Source organism: Accipiter gentilis, chromosome 12 (assembly GCF_929443795.1).
Source record: "Accipiter gentilis chromosome 12, bAccGen1.1, whole genome shotgun sequence".
Taxonomy (NCBI): Eukaryota; Metazoa; Chordata; class Aves; order Accipitriformes; family Accipitridae; genus Astur; species Astur gentilis.
The window spans coordinates 33,693,052-33,709,465 of record NC_064891.1 but is presented as its reverse complement, the minus strand read 5'-3'; the positions used below and the strand labels follow the sequence as shown (position 1 = coordinate 33,709,465).

The following is a 16,414-nucleotide window of genomic DNA, read 5'->3' as shown; positions in this document are numbered from 1 at the left end:
TCCACATGATGTTTTTTATTGCCGTTATCCATATTATTCTTCACAAAATGTTCAGGAAGTCCATGGAATGGTTTGCCACAAGGCAGTGGTTCAGACTACTAGTCAAAGAGGACTGGATGTTTCTATAGGACAGAGTTAGCTTCCCTCAAGCAATGGAAAGGACAATGTTTTGGGTTTTCCCCCCCTGAGGATTTATTTCTTCAGGCCCTCCTCTTTTGCCTCATTCATTTTTTTTTAAAATCCACACAAATTCAACAACCATTGACATTTCTGATTCTCAGTCAAATCTGGTTGAAGTGAGGCAAAATGAATCCAAAAAGTGATGGCAGAGGAAGGACATGGACACAGACACCTCATGTTTGCATTAGCCTTCTTCCTAATAGAAACAAAGTGAAAGTTGTTTTAAGAAGGGGGGTGTAGGGGGAATAAACCTAAAACATGTAAACTTTCATGCCTTTAGAAGAAAAATAAGTAATCTATGCCCTTTTTACTGAGGAGGTTAAAGTGACATTTTCCAAAGATAAAAAAAAGCTGTGTAACTGCCATAAGGCCTCTTCTTCTGAAGCTGTCAGAGTTAAGCACCACCAAGGAGCAGAGCATTAATTGAAATGGGTAACTAGACCAAACTACCCAGCAATATCTACAACCTATTTTCTCCTAGATTACTAAAATAACCCCCAAATATCACATTGCTTGGGACGTCTCTTCATAGCCAAAGAAAACTTGCATTGGTATTAAAAAATTACAACAGTTCAGGAAGGACAAAATATGTTTTTGCAGAAATTAGTAGGAAAAAAAAATAATATAAAGTTAAACCAACTGAAGACTTACACTAACTCTTTAACTACACTGCAGTTAAGGCTCCAGTGGACTCTTAACTATTTGTATTTTTGCTCCTTCTATCCTGCAGCCGCAACAAACAAATACCATTACCAGGGTCAATGCCACAGCCTGATTAAAGTAATTCCAAAGGTTCTATGCTCTTCTCCTCCCAAACAAACCTGGAACATGGAAAGCAAGAAAGCAAAGGATAAACCCAGCTGTCACTCAGCAATTCTCCCATGAGATATCACAAGCCATACAAAATCCTGACAGCAAATTCCCAGTAAATTTAAATTAAATTTGCCATCCATAAGTACTGTGCCAATATCGCAATCAGTGGCATGTCAGATGGAATCACTTTTCCTGATCAGGTCATAACCAAATAAAACAAGAAAAAAAAAAAAAAAAAAAAACCAAAAAGAGAAAGGTGCTTCAGATCAGTTCCATAAGGTACACCTTATGTATGTAAGAACGGTTGAAACAGAGAAGTAAACAGAAAGAGAGCTCAAAAAGATGTCAACACTAAGGAAGCAGACAGAACAAAGCAACATACATGCAGCAGCAGGTAAGAGAAGGGTTGGAAAAGAGCCAAATAAAGTCTGCACATCCATCTGGGAACACTTGGAAAAAAGAAATGCACAGCATGAAAGCCAGTGCTGACAAGAAACTCTTAGGGAACTGCCAAGCAGGTCAAAGAATTGTTCTGACTGGTAGCTACAGGCAGAAAACCTACAAACTACTCTTGGAATTATACACAATGTCTACCCCTCCACCACAATCCTGTATTTTTGTTGTTTAGATGCCACTGTACATTTTCCTGACCATGTCTAACACAATGGCTTCAGCAGCCTGTAAATATTGGTTTGAGCTTTAATTGGTCAAGAGTTATTCCAGGTCTTCACCAAAACAACTCTCAGGGCTGGACAACAACTGCACTGAAATGAATACAATGCTGGTCTCAAAAAACCAAAAAAAAATCACTTGGATTTAACTCAGCTCTAAGACCACGCCTCTACAACCTGTGGTATCGGTCAAATGTGACTTGTCATGAGTGTTAAATATGACAGCCTGACAGATTAATTTGTATGCAAAAGAATCCCTGAAAGTACTCTCTCTAATGCAAAGCTGCCACAAGCATTTACAAGAGATCAATAACTTCATGCAGTGCTTACATTTAAAAATAAAACCTTTTATTTATAGGGCAATCACATTTTCACAGTGATGAGACAGGATTCACTGGTGTGGAAAGGATAGCACATACTAGATAGTTCGATAGAAAGAGAGCAAGAAGCATACTCCTCTGGGTTTTTTTTCCCTCCTCTCTCCCATCTCATTTCCCTCCTTGCCTAAATATCACCCGGGAATTTTTCCATCGCTCTTATGTTCCCAGACCAAGCACCTATTCCTTGTGACCGCTTGAATGTTCTCCCCCATCCCTTGCTGCAAAACCATCCCTGCCTCAGCTGCAAACAGAAATGCAAGTGTCAGACACCACCTGTCTTCACAGATTACCATCTGCATGCGCCATTCAGTGGTTAGTTTTGGATGGTGAATGCATCTGGTAATTGATATTTTTATCTTGATTTTAAATCAGTGAAACAAAAAATTCCACCTCACCAAACCCCCAAGTGAGCACTTCTGCCCCCTCAAGCAACGGTGAAGATTGTTTCAACAGCCCATTTGACTCACCTTCCCAGTGAAAGAAAAAGAAAAAAGATCTCTCATGAAATGAAAACTATTGCTTTGGAAAGTTTACCATTTAACAGCCTTAGTATGACAGCAGTCAACTGGTCTGCTTATGAGATGCTGCTTGCTGCTGTCTAGATTTAATCCAACTCTGCAAGCGCCTAATGTAGAAGGGACTCCACTTCATGACAGCAGACTGTACAACAGGCCAGATGGAGTAGTTCCTACAGGCTAGCCTCATGCCAACTCTGCTGGCTGACAGTTTCTTCAGAAGGAGTCTCCTGGAGCACGCAAGGAAAGAGGAGGAAACAGTTTCCTAGATTCAGAAAAAGGGACAGAACCCATCTGCTAGGAGAAGTGACCTGACAGAGCCCAGAGAGAATTTCAACACAGCGTATTACATAGCTTGTTTGACTTTGGGTTAATGTGAACAAAAGATAGACATTTGTAGTTATGGTCTATTATACCTTGAAGGGGGGCAGAGGGAGGAATCCATTTGCTCACAGAAGTCAAAATTGCATTTCCTAATTCCTAAAACCGAATACGAAAATCAGCAGAAAATTACATCAGAAGGAATAACCAGTATGTCTAAATGATAGCCTTTATTTCCCAAGAACTACATGCTAAGTACATTACATGGGAACTCACACAGGATGTAAATAAGTGTTTGCTTTATTGGGGTGTTTTCTTTAACCCTGCTTGGCAACTTACTGCATTCCATTTCAGTCGAGCATAATTTCTAATGTATCGTGATACCGGTTTTGCCGAGACAAGCAAAAAGGTCTTTTACACAGAGAACAGGAACAGGTTTTGGTTTTTGAAATAAGAAAAACACAGAAAGATAAAAAGGCACACAAATCTACTTCAACATATTCATACAGCAAGGGTTGAGAAAAGCAAGGAAATACAGACTGTTGTACCCAGGAAAACTGTGAGTCAGCGTTCTCTCCACTAAGACTGATGGCCAAAAATAACTGCTAGCTCTGGCTGTACAGATTCTTATAGAAGATAATGCATTTTGATCAGGGTTTGTTATTACAAACCTCAATATCACAGGAAGAAAAAAAAATTAAGCACATTTCTGGCACTATTTTTACAACCTGCCCTTCTGGACTCCCATACACCCTTTTCAGAAACAATTCTTCATTACCTAACTTTCCCTTTCCTGTTCAACTGTTTCCTTTCCCAGCCTTCCCAAGTTCCTTAGCTGGTGCACTTAAGGGGAAGGTTCTGAATAGGTATGATTCTGCCCAAGGGCTGCAAGACTTAACGTTAAACTCTGAAGGTTCAGCTAATTTGAAGCAGAAGTGGAGCAACCTATGCAGAATGACGGAAGTGACAAAACAAGAGAGACAGAGGAACAGAAATTCAGTATAATTTCATAAAATGACAAACATCACCACTTTTTAAGGCCTGACTGCCATTCACCATCACCCTTGCATGACAGGGAGAAGAGATGTGCTAAAGCTTACAGTTACTTGAGTTGTTTTTATAGTAAGAGTCCTTAAAAGAAAAAATCTGAAAGCATTAGAGGGCAACATTTGGGGGCTGCTGACCCTTCCGCACCGAGAATCTCTGAGCTCACAAGACAGAGAGAAGAAAAAGCAGCTATCATTTCCATTTCTTTTCTGTCTGCTCATTTGCAATCTTGCAGGGATTCTCATCAGCCATGAACTGAACATGGTAGCATGCACCTGAGGACTAATGAGAATGAAAAAGATGAGCTGCAGTCTAGCAGCGGTGTGAACAAAGGATGATGTTTAAAAGGAAAAAAAGAAAAATAAAGGAAAAAAAGGAGAAGGAAAATAAGGACTGTCATGAAATACACCCAGAAATAAATGGAGAGGGGCTTGCTTATAAAACAAGCGCTCATGTTATAAGCATTCCCAATGTAACGCTTGCTACAAGGTATTTGCCAATGAAAACAACAAACCAGATGCCAGCAACATCTGGAGCAAATATACTGTATCTAAATGAGAAGTCAATGGAACTTTTCCAATATAAATTAACACGCCACACAGCAAAAAAGGAATGCAGTGCCCAGCATAAATACAAAGTGCCTGCAGCCTCTTCATAGTGTACCTCCCTCAGGTTATAGTGAAAAGGGAATCACGAACACTACCTAAGTTTTTACCCACAGGTATCCCACAAGTGGTGTCAGGCATATTCTCTGATAAACTAGTTACTGGACACATTCACCTGCAAAACTAGTCAGTGTACAACCATGACATGAATGAAAATGAAACACTGACTTTCTCAAGTTTAAGGAACCATCAATTTGAAGTTAAGCTTGATCAAATCACTGATGCAACTTTCTCAGTAAACCAACTCTACTCCAGTAGATTTTAACTGGACCACTGAGTAAAGATTACTTCTATTCTCAGTATTTGTTAATCTATAAGAACACAAAGCAAGGCTGTGTGGACACATCCACAGAAAAAGTCTGGGCAAGTTCAAGCATCAGGATGAAGGCTTCGCTGATAATCTAAAATTTGGAACACACAAGTCCCTGAACACACATAATGGACACACTACAGCCCAGGTTACATATACCAAAAAAATGTCTAACGTGACCAAAGAAGGTTACAGAGGCTATAGTTAAGACAGAATACAAAATCAGTACAAAGTTTGCACCTGTACTGCACTGAAAATGATGACAGCTTTTCCTTTCTTATGAAACGTACCGACTTTATCATAAGACAACTCTGACACCAGTTTTGAATACTGTTCCAAGCGTGAGGCCTTCTATCAGAGAACCTATTCAGACTGCATGACCACTCTGATGACCCCTTATATGTCGCCTGACTAGTTCATTTATCAGAAGTTTTTGCCTGACAGAAGCAATTCAACTGAAGTCCACAAGGGCATTCCAGCACTGTGCAACCCACAGGATGCAACAAAACAAAAGCTGTCTTGTTTCTTTCTTTGGTTTTGGTTTTTGGGGTTTTTTTCCCAAATGCTCTTATGGGTGTCTGCAAGTTAGAGGGCTACAATCTCTACATGCTTGGACAGATTCCTTACCAAGGCCAACATTTTATATAAAACTTTGTATTCAAGAACACCCGAGTCCTCTGAATGACACGACATGTGAATACTTTACCAAAGACATACAATGACTACTAGATTAGAAACCCTTTCACTACAGCAAGGAAGCAACATGTCACATTTGTCTTGAAAAGAAAACAGTGACCTCTTCAAACATTCTTCCTGCTAGACATGGAAGACCATATTCAACAATCAGGCTCTGACAGTTTTGACTGTAACCACAGTGGGAACACCCACTCTTCCAGACAAGAGATGTGAAACTTTTGATACCTTCCACAGAGATTTACTTGGGCAGGAGTAAATTCCAAGTGCTTGCAATGCTTAAGACAAAGCAGAGGTTCAGATAGCAAGCTGGCAATAATTTTGAGACTGAAGCTGAATATGATTACTTTCAGCATAGTTTCTCCCTCAAGATAACTTCTCTCTAGTCTTCAAAGAGCCAAAAAACATCTGTGAAAGCAAAAAGATTAGCTGTCAACAGTGGCTGCAAAGCTAAATTTAACTGAGATTTGGGAAGGTCTAAAATGTTAAAAAAAAATGGCTGCACTGCTGAGAACAGTTCATACAGAAACACCACAGCATTTCCCTTACAACTACAAGCCGAGACTGCAAAACAGCTAAGAGACTTGTACTATGTGCATTCCCCCTATCCCATGAATGTTGAAAGCTGAAACTCCTCTATTTTGAGACTGTCTTTTTTGGCATCAGGAATGCCAAGAACAATTTAAAGTAGATTAGACTGAAGAGACTCATGCAGAATTATCTTCATTTTCCACAGCCGAACTGCCATCTGATCAACACCAGTTCAGCATAATTTAACACACACTCTTAAAAGGGCTTGCCCTTGTCGAGAGTAACAAATAACTGCCACACTAAAAGCACAAGTTTTAAAGATGCCACCGTGTTTCCAGGGCAAAAGAAACAGTCACCTTTGAATCCTGGACAAATTCAGTGCAAGGATCAACTGAACACCAGGTACCAATAGCAGCCTTTGCACCCCTAGACAAGAGTAAGGAGTACAGCGCTTCAAAGGTCTTCAGAAGTCAGTACATGGCATTAAACTCCTCATTTTCCCTTTATCCCTTGATTAAGCTCTGCTTTCCCTACATACAAGCATAAGGCATGCATTTCTCACCAAGCCAAGGTGAGGAGAGCTGCTGAAGAGCCCAGTGTAAGAAGAAACTGCTTTCCTGAAGACAAAGATCCTCTATATTCTCTCTTATCCCCAACCCCCAAAGATGATGATGAGAAAGGGTTTTCTAAATGATTTGCATTCTCACATTTCAACATCTAAGTAAAGACCAAGCATGTTTGGAAAGCCTCTAGCCTGCACATTTGCTTGCTTACTTGCATCAGAAGCCCACAAAGACTGCAATGTACATTTGCCTTTGCTCATTTTCTGTAGTTCTATTAAACCACAGTCCAGAGTGCTCTCACAGCAGGAGTTATGTGAAGCAGCTCTGGAGCTGGCGACACTGGCCCAGAAAGCAAGAGCTGCGCAACCTCACTGGCATTTTTCCCCCCTGCTCCATAGGCTGATCCAGACATCAGAAAAAACAGTACTACAAACGTGGTTTTCAACAAACTATCATGCTTCCCGCTACGCAGACAAATGCAGAACAGTTTTAGACACTGCATAAACAAGCTTTGCACCTTTGCAACCAGCTGGTATTTTCACAGTATTCATAAGCAGGTAAGAAACAGAATAATTACTGCTCTTGCTGGAAGTCAAGTAAGAATTCATGTTGAAAGACAATGATTTTTGAGAAAGGCTACTGGCACATACTCTTTCTCCTCAAGAGTTCATCTCTCAGGCATGATTCTACATCTACTAAATAGTACTTAAATGGGCATCAAGCAACAGGAAATCTAAAAAGCATTACCTAGGCATTGTAGCTTGAATGAATCACAGGGCAAAGGGAGCGGAAATACATAATGCAGGATTGCGTGGGGACCGTTGTACAGCAGAAGAACCAGTGTACCACAGACTAGTTGCAAAACTATGAGAACCCAGACAGTTAGGACAGTTCTTTCACATCAGATGGGTAGTTACAGTTTTGCAATATGACTGGCCAAACAGAGATGAGAAGATAAAGGCTGGGACACATACACGCCCCCACACATCATGGCCTTAAAGCATAGTTTGTTTCCTTCCCCCCCCTCCCCCCTTCTACTAAGTTTTAGGTACTCCTATGACAGGGAAAGCACTGCAAAAAATGCTGTATTTTGGAAAAGACATTTGCATAAACAAATCTTGTTTCACATAAAAAGCCTGAGCAGACCTTCTGTGTTTTTGGGGGCTTCCGTTAGGCTTAATTTCTGTGCTGGTTAATGCTGAACCATCAGTAGATGCAACTGATTTCTCTTTGGGCTTCCCAGATGAGTACAGAAAACCACATATCCTCAGTGCTAAAAAGCAGATACTAAGTCTAATTTATGCTCTAACATACTTAGGATTTCTGAAGTTTTGTATATATATCAAAGATTACCCACAGTGAGAGCATAATGAATATTTCATTAACAGAGGTTTTATCACAAATGTTTCAGAATGCAATAGCAGAAAAGATACCATATCTATGCTGCAATAGTCATAACGAACCTTTCAAAGAGTGGTATAAAAGTGTTTGCCTTTGAGAACATCTTGATGAATAAGAGAATGCTGACATTTCTGGCCCATTCAAAGAGGAGATCATTAAATCGCTTTAAGCCTTCTCCTCCTAGAAGACTTGCATTTGAAGATATGTCAACTCTATTCAGTGAGAGCAAGTTCACTTTGCAGAATAGCAAAGTGATGTGGGAAAGGAAATAGAGGGAATAGTTAAAAACAAAATGAAAAACTTAGCAGTACCTCAGTTCCAGTAGTCTTTGACCTCTTTGCAGGAATCTCTTTATCCTATAGGGAAAGAGTGAAGTAAAGAAGTGTGCAAAGAACATTAGAGAGCAATACTATATTCACATAAATACAGACAACAGCAGTTTTCAATGCAATTGGAACATCCCTTTGTGAGCATAAAGGCCTAAACTACAACTTTTAGAAGTACTCAGTTGTGATTCATTGTGAAGTTATAACCTTAGAGATGTTAACAGAGGAAGATAAAAATGTACAAGGACACATCCACTTTCTCCCAGCCACTGAAAAATTTAAGCAACAATTTAGGCCTGTCCTCAACTGATTAATAACACAGTCAACCTTCTGTTCAGTTGAAAAAGATAAAAAACAAAATAAACAAGCAAAACTAGTATGGAAAATAAGGCTGGGGTTATCCGTCATAAAATAAAGTCCACAAAGCTTAGAGCAGGGGAGGAGAAGAATACAACGTACAACTCCTGAAATCCTCCTCTTGCAAAGAAAGCAAAATTAACAGAGATCTTAACAGTGACTCCCTTTCTTGCTACCCCCTCAGGCCCCTATATCCTGTGGAATGCTCTTTCCTTGCTCACACACCAAAATGAAAGCCTCTCCACAACCATCAGACATCGCTATACTATAATTTATTCTACAGAAAAATCACAGACTATAATCCAACCCTCCAAACCTTAAACTCTAGATGCAGGGACAGCAAGGCCCCCAGGGAACATGTGATGAAAATGCCCATTGCTCTTCCAGCAATAGCACCCACTGACCAGAACATCTTAGTAATGACTCTCTGAATGAGACTTACCTCTTCCATTGACTAGCAAGCTTAGGGTCTGCTGATCAAAAAGGTTTCATGCATATTTTTAATCTCTCCGTTTAAATAATTCAAGAGATTGGTTCATTAGTTCAAAAGTCTCAATTTGAACATGTTACAACTGCTGACCTTTCTCACCATTCATATCATCCATAGAGACCCAGCAACAAATCAAAAAAAATGGCCGAAACCCTCCCAACCTGTTTGTGTAACAAGCATACCATAATAAGCAAACCTAAGTCTAAACCAAAGACTGGCAGTTCCCACCGGTGACACATAAAACAGGCGTTTCATTATTGCTATAATGAAACTCCAGGGAGTGTGGCTAACAAGACGTGAAAGTGCTCAGCTGCACCTCACGCCTTGTAATTCTCCAAAGGTGCGATTACCACTTCTCTCATGGGCATTATTGTTGGCTTCCAATTATAATGCTCCTTTTGGGAATTAAAGAAATACACCATAAGTTACATAAGCATGTGCTGTACATCTCCTACTGCAAGGAAATGTACACTTTCAATTGCAGATGTAGAAAAATGCCAATTTAAGAAGCGTAATAGTAGAAAATGAATTCAAGCACACAAACCTTAAACACAGAGAAGAATTAACACAAGATACAGTGGCTCCTCCCACCCTCAATCACCTGGAGACTTAAAGAGACACCTAGGCTTGTCTACACAGTAATCATTATGTTTCACTGCAAGTTACTGAACTCAGCACAGAAAATTTGGTGGAGTTATTGTGCCTGTATTATATAAGAAATCAGCCTGGGTTAAAGTGGTCCTTTCTGATGCTATACATTTGTCTGTTAATTGCTTAAAAAAAAAAAAACAACTTTTAAAAACTCTATTTTTACCTAAAGAACACCAAAACTGTTATCAACTTGAAATTAGTTGTGTTTAAAGGCATAAATACATACCTCTTTAGATCCAGCAAACAGTGGAATGTCATGAAATGGGGAAATATATTTACCATCTGCATTCTCTGAAAACAAAACAAAACAAGGTAGCATTACAAATCTAAAGATGTTGGTATTGCTATTACACATTACAGAAACGTATGATATGCCACAATTACACATCAGTTAAACTTCTTAATTCCAAGGGCTAAAAAATAACCTATGCGCGGCACAAGGAATTTGATTGTTTGACAAGGATTCATCAGAATCAAAATTATTGCTTTGGTATTCAATTTGACCCTTCTCTTCTGACTACCTGGCAATAGAAGCTATGTAAAGATGAGAAGATCCTTTCATTCTCTTTTATCCTCCTCCCCAGCAATACACAACCATTAACACAGAAAAAAATACCAAGAGAACCTCATCTCCACGAGTGATCAGTGAATTCATCCAGGTTTTTAGCAATGCTGCCTCTGTGATTTCACTGTATTTCTAATAAACTGAGTTTCACGACCACAAAGAGAAAATCCCAACATAGTAGGCCAAAGTTTGACCAAAAGAATGAGTGAGGGATGGATGGGATAATTGCTCAGGCCCTAGACATGAAACACCAAGGCTCAAAACCAGCAGAAATTGACATAACTTAATGGGGGCCCAATCTGCATCTCAGCTGTGCTCCCACTGCAGAAAGGAACAAAATTCACTCGAGGGGCTACTTAAGTTTTTCAAACTACTAAGAAATTTTTCAACATACTAAAAGCCCAAGTACTGCATCAAAACAGAAACATCAACAATATAAGGTGCTAACACAAATCCCAAGGAATTTCTCCTCTGCTAGCATCCCTATTCACAGAAAAGGGAAAAGCAGACAAGGGACTTCATTTAGCTTTGGACTGTACTTTGACCACCCCAGCAAAGAGAAGTAAATAGTAGTTGGTTTTGCAACTCCTGGAAGCCTCCAGGATGCTCCTCCCAAATAAAACAAAGTTTAGTGGTAGGCTGCTTATTCCCACTAACTACAGTGACCTTCTCTAGATGAGCTCCTGCACTGGCAGCCCCCAGGGAACTGAGCACAAGGCAGCTCTGGCAGGGCACTGCCAACGCCTCTGCATCTCGCACACCAGCGGACGTCAGAATTAACTGCTTGTAAGTCAACGGACCACAACCGTACAAGACCACTGCTAGAGAAGTGGCATACAAACAGAGAACACCGTTACTAAAATGCATAATACCGAGCCTGCACACCACCAGCTCGCACTGGGTTTTGAGAAGCCCTCTGGAGCACTGCCCATGCCCTCCCGGTACCACTTGCTGGCCCCACAGGCCCCTCGGGGCTGGAGCCCCATGTTTTGGATGCCACCCTCCCCTCACCGTGACGTTTCTGGAGGGAGGGCTGGCCTGCTCACGGGGGACAAGCCGTGCTCCCACTGGGCTGTCATACCGCAGAAATAAGGTGAAACAAGGCTCCCACGGCCAAGGCTGTCCTTGGGCTCCCAGAGCGCCCCGTGGCCTTTGCGCCCAGGCTGCCACAACACCGCACCAGGCAGCGCTTCACCCTCGGCCCCCCCCCAGCACCTCTTCTCCCCCCCCCAGCACCTCTTCTTCCCCCCTCCAGCGGCCTTCGCGGGCTGGGGAAGGCGACGGCTGGGCGGCGCACACCAGCCCCTTGGACCGAGCAGGCCCAGCATCCCCTCCAGAAGTGGATCTGCCAAGAAGCCCCCTCACTCTCCACAAAAAACCTACATACACACACCCCGCACCCCCTCGGAGGGGGGTGGGGGCTCAGGGGCGACACCTCAGACAGCCCGAGAGGCCTCGGCGGGAGCGGGGAGCCGCCGCCTCTCCCCACCGTAGACCCCGCGAAGCGGGGAAGGAAGGGGTTTTATCAAGCCCGGGGGCTACTACTTACTAAAGTAGAGGCGGTAATCGGGAGAGTTAGGCCGCCCCCGCTGCTCCGTGCCGTAGCGGGCCATGGCGCCGAGGCAGCGCCGCGGCGGCCACCCCCGCGCCGCCGCCAGCAGCCGCGCCAGCCCCGGCGGCGCACGCATAATGGCGGCGGCCGCCTTCCCTCCCCTTCCTGCGGTCGCCGGGCCTGCGCTACGCCGCGCCGGTCTCCCCCCTCCCTCCCCTAGCCCCGCCTGCCCCCACCGGGAAACCTCGCACAGCGGCGAAGGGTGGTGGCGGGCGCCGGGGGTGGGTGAGTGGGGGCTGCTCCTTATCCCCCTCCCGCCTCACCGGCGAGGAGGGAGAGCCGCCGCCTCGCGCCCGGCCGCGGCTGCCACCTGAGGGAGGGCACGACCGTTAGCCCCCAGAGGCCCGAAATGGCGGCACAGGCTGCGTTGAAAGGGCAGCTGCGTTGAAAGGGCAGCTGCGTGGAGGAGGTTTTTTCCTAAGGGCGCTGCCCCGTGTGCTCTGCGGGCCCCCGGAGGTGGCTGATTCCCCCTGGCGAGGCCAGGGTCAGCACCTCAGCACCTCCCCCCTCAGCACCTCAGGGGAAGAAGGGAGGCTGTAGGGTGACCACACAGGCCCGGCCTCAAGGGAGGGCTCCATTGAGTAGAAAATTAAAAAAAAAAACCCACCCAAAACAACCCATTTGGGGTGGCAAGTGTCCCCCAGCCGGAGCCAGGCGAGCCTGGGCAGGTGGTACTCCAGCTGTACCTATGCTGAGGTGCTTTCAGGCCACCAGCACTGCCAAAATTGTGGATGCAAAATTAGGGGTGACGGTAGCAGGATTGTTATCCTTACCCAAGGCCCATGTCGGTGTGAAGACCCTACCCCGCTGCTCCCTAGGGAGGGAAGCATTTATTTATTCCTGGCAGGTGCAGTTTTATGTCACCCAAGCCAGTCTTATAGGCGGGCTATTTGCATGGATTCTCAATGGTAAATGCATTTTTATTTTGAACCCTGCTGACACTTAAATTAGATTCTCATCTGTATTCAGGTTGTGCTGGTTTTAAAGCTTATTACCCCTACATGTGATCCGATTACTTTGAATTCTCTTTTCATTGATCCTTGAGGAGGATTTCGAATTCGTTTCATCTGTCAATATGGGTGGTAGTTCTTGGAGTAGTGCTTCTTATTCATGGATCTTTCAAAAATTCCTGAAAAGGGGCAGATACCACTATTTGCGTTTTATTGATGGAGAGACTGAGGCAAAACGCTTTTTGTTGCTGTCGTCGCTCTTAAATCCCAAGCCAATAATCTTGTGTATTCATCTCTAAAAGTGGTCAATATTAGCTTTGAATTTTAACTCTGATTCATAGAATCATTTAGGTTGGAAAAGTCCTTTAAGATCATCGAGTCCAACCGCCAACCGTGCCCACTAAATTTGAATTACCCTGAAAGATTTCTGCAGGATAACTCCATGTTACCCTGATTATTTTATACAGTATTTTAAATGTTATTGGGCATCATTTATTTGCAGCAGAAAGGCTAAGTCAATCTCTTCCATCAGATTTGAACAGCATATAACTTCTTCTTCCCTTTATTTCTCCCCTTGACTGTTTGGTAGATTGGGCTTCAAAAGCATCAGGATTGTCTGTTCAGCGTGCGGAGTAAGGACCCAGCGTTATTTTACACTAGAGTGGTTGATTTTCATGATGGCCTCAGTCACTGTTCCCCCATAATGTGTTAGTTGCTGCTCTGGATCTCAAAGGGAGTTGTATTCTAGTGCATGGATTTTCCATGACAATGAAGGCGCGTTACGATCTCCTCTGATTTGTGCCACTGCTTGCGATATTTGTCACAACAGACTTATGTCCAGTAGAACAGAGAGGATATTTTGCAGACCCATTACCCACCTCCACAGAAGCTGCAAAATAGTAGTTGGTGTTTCACCAGGGGAGTTGGTGTATTTCTTCACTGCGTTCACCAAATGCAAGGTTTTCAGGGGTAACCTCCTCAACTGGACATGTGGGGGTGAAATTCTTTATGTATGGTCTCTGTTTGAAGTTCTTAATTTTTTAATTTTGTCGGGGCAAATCATCTGTTTTTCATGTGGAATAATAAAAAAAATTGTAGAGAAATTTCTTCTATGATAAAAAAATCTATTCTGCTCTTTCTTTGAGTTGGCCTGCTGCTCAAACAGGCAAGGTTAAAACCAAACATGTGCCATAGGCCTAGCCTTCCACCTCTGCTTAGTTCTGAGGAATCTGGATTTCATTTATGGGAGGTCAGAGCCTTTGAAAATCACTTACTGAGCACACACATAGTATTTTTACACTTGCAAAGTTGGCAGTTGGGTGTAAGGTTATTCTAGAAGGAGTCCAATATATATTTATTTCCCTATACAAGCTGGGAAATGAAATACACTGCTGTGGCCAGGAGTCCCTGTAAGATGCACAAAGCCTGAGCGTGGAGTTCTCCATTGCCTTGTGTTGTGAACGTGGTCTTATCTAAAGCTTTCTCATATGTAATGGGAAATCAGCTGTGAAGCACTTGGAATTTATGAAATATGAAAGAGTTTCTGTGCAGGCGCTTTTTAGATGCATAAATAGATGCCATCATGTTACCTAGCAAGGGTAGATGATGCAGCAGAAAAACACACAGAAACCCTGTTAATGCTGCCAGAGCAGAGAACACGATGTTTTAGAACTCGAAGGTATCCAAAATTCTCTTAGTACTGCAGAAATAATACTAATAAAGCTTTAAATAGGTTTGACTGTATTTCTTGGTATCATGCATTATATTACACAGAATATGGCAGAAGTACACACAGTACTCCTCAAGTCAGATTTGGGTAAGACCAGCTTCCTGGTTAGAATAAATTTACCTAACATTCTTGAATCTTTGAAACAAATGAATGTTTTGGTTCCACTATCTACCTTAAGCAAATTCTCCAGAATTACCAGGGCTTTTACTACCAAGGTATTATTTCACCTCTTTTTATTCCCAAGCATTTTACATCCGGCTTGTTCAAGTATTGCTCCAATTGGGCCAGCAAAAGGCAAATATAAGACTGATCCCATTTATTGACCTTGAAACAGCTCCCACTGAAAGACAATGAAAATATTGCTATTTATTTCAATGGAATTAGAACCAGGTCCTTAAGACTTAAGTAGGACTTACATGGTACTTAGGTTTTATGCTTGCCCTCTGCACAGGGGTGAATCTCATTCCAGCAGAATGCCACTGGAGTATAGCAAAAACTCAGCAGCAGTATAATCACCTAAGCCTGAAGGACATCCTTTCTTTAAAAGTTTGTACTCTGCAGTGTACATTTACATTTATTTTATATATATTTTTGCATATATACACACACAAGCATATATATATATAAAAAATGAATGCATTGCCCATGAAAATGCTGTGCAAATTAAATGCAGAAAACATTCCAATTTTGGAAAAAAAAGTTTCCCTTCCTCCTGAATGAAAATCATTTTCATCTTTTCAGCTAATAAGGCTTTGAAGGACTTCATTAGTACAACTATGTGCTATTTCAGTGCATTTGCTCTTGACTGGTGATCACATCATTATCATTAACTTTTGCTGTAATATAACTTCCACATCCATGGCTTATAAAACCATTAATCTGAAGGAACCGGCTCCTGCCAGCCTTCTGTTTTGCTGCTCCCTGTGTGCAAAAGGCCAGCAGCCATGGACAGCCTTCCTCCACGTCCAGCCGCCTCTGTGGAACAGGTCACTGCCTTCACTTGCTTGCCAGTGCTACCCTCGTTCAGCCATCACCATCTCACCAACGCGCTGATGGATCAGCTCTTATCAGTGCTCCCTAGTTCAGATCAAGCCAAGCAAGGCTAGCTGAGGCAGTTTGGGGACGTGGGCTAAGTCAGTCAGGCTGCTTTTCAGCCGAAAGTTAAACATGAACAACTCCTGCAGATCTTTGCACTGACAGTTTGCAGCAGGAGGAGGACGAGTTGTTCATGTCAGTAATCTCTTTCATTGGCACAGCTGGATTTGGGAGAGGATGGCTACGTGCAGCCTACTCACACGCGTATTTGCATTTTACGTGCTGACAAATGCCTGATGGCGGCAAAAGACTACATCATCTAACTAAAAGGAATAAATTGTGTATTTCAGTAACCAGAATTAGGTTTATCAGGTTATGTTACTTTCCATCCCATTGTGAATAAAGACTGAGGCTCCTATCCCAAAGAAACTAAGTACCCTGGGTGAGATTGCAAACCCCTTTTTTGTATTGGTGAACTCACTTCAGTAAGTCTATTGCTTTAAAAAGGCTGATCCTCTGTATTTACGCAAAATTCAGTTTTGATCATAATATTCACTACCGTGTATGGGAAGACGTCAAGTTCATACCCTGGGTTTCTTTGAATAAATT

The 16,414-nt window shown here is 42.5% G+C and overlaps 1 protein-coding gene across 3 annotated transcripts in view; it reads right to left on the bottom strand.

The window, feature by feature from the left end:
* PPA2 (inorganic pyrophosphatase 2) overlaps nucleotides 1-12,206 on the bottom strand; it is a 36,714-nt gene extending 24,508 nt beyond the window's left edge. For 2 of the 3 annotated variants that reach the window (XR_007507762.1, XR_007507763.1), the window contains exons 1-3: nucleotides 12,029-12,206; nucleotides 10,141-10,205; nucleotides 8,402-8,446 (exon numbers count right to left, since the gene is read on the bottom strand). Coding sequence is in view for 1 of the 3 variants with exons in the window: in XM_049814796.1 (XP_049670753.1) it covers nucleotides 8,402-8,446; nucleotides 10,141-10,205; nucleotides 12,029-12,167 (249 nt within the window). In the remaining 2 variants the exon portion in view is untranslated. The remainder of the gene's footprint in view (nucleotides 1-8,401; nucleotides 8,447-10,140; nucleotides 10,206-12,028) is intronic. The other variant, XM_049814796.1, reaches the window with a different exon arrangement.
* Nucleotides 12,207-16,414: the final 4,208 nt, after the last annotated feature.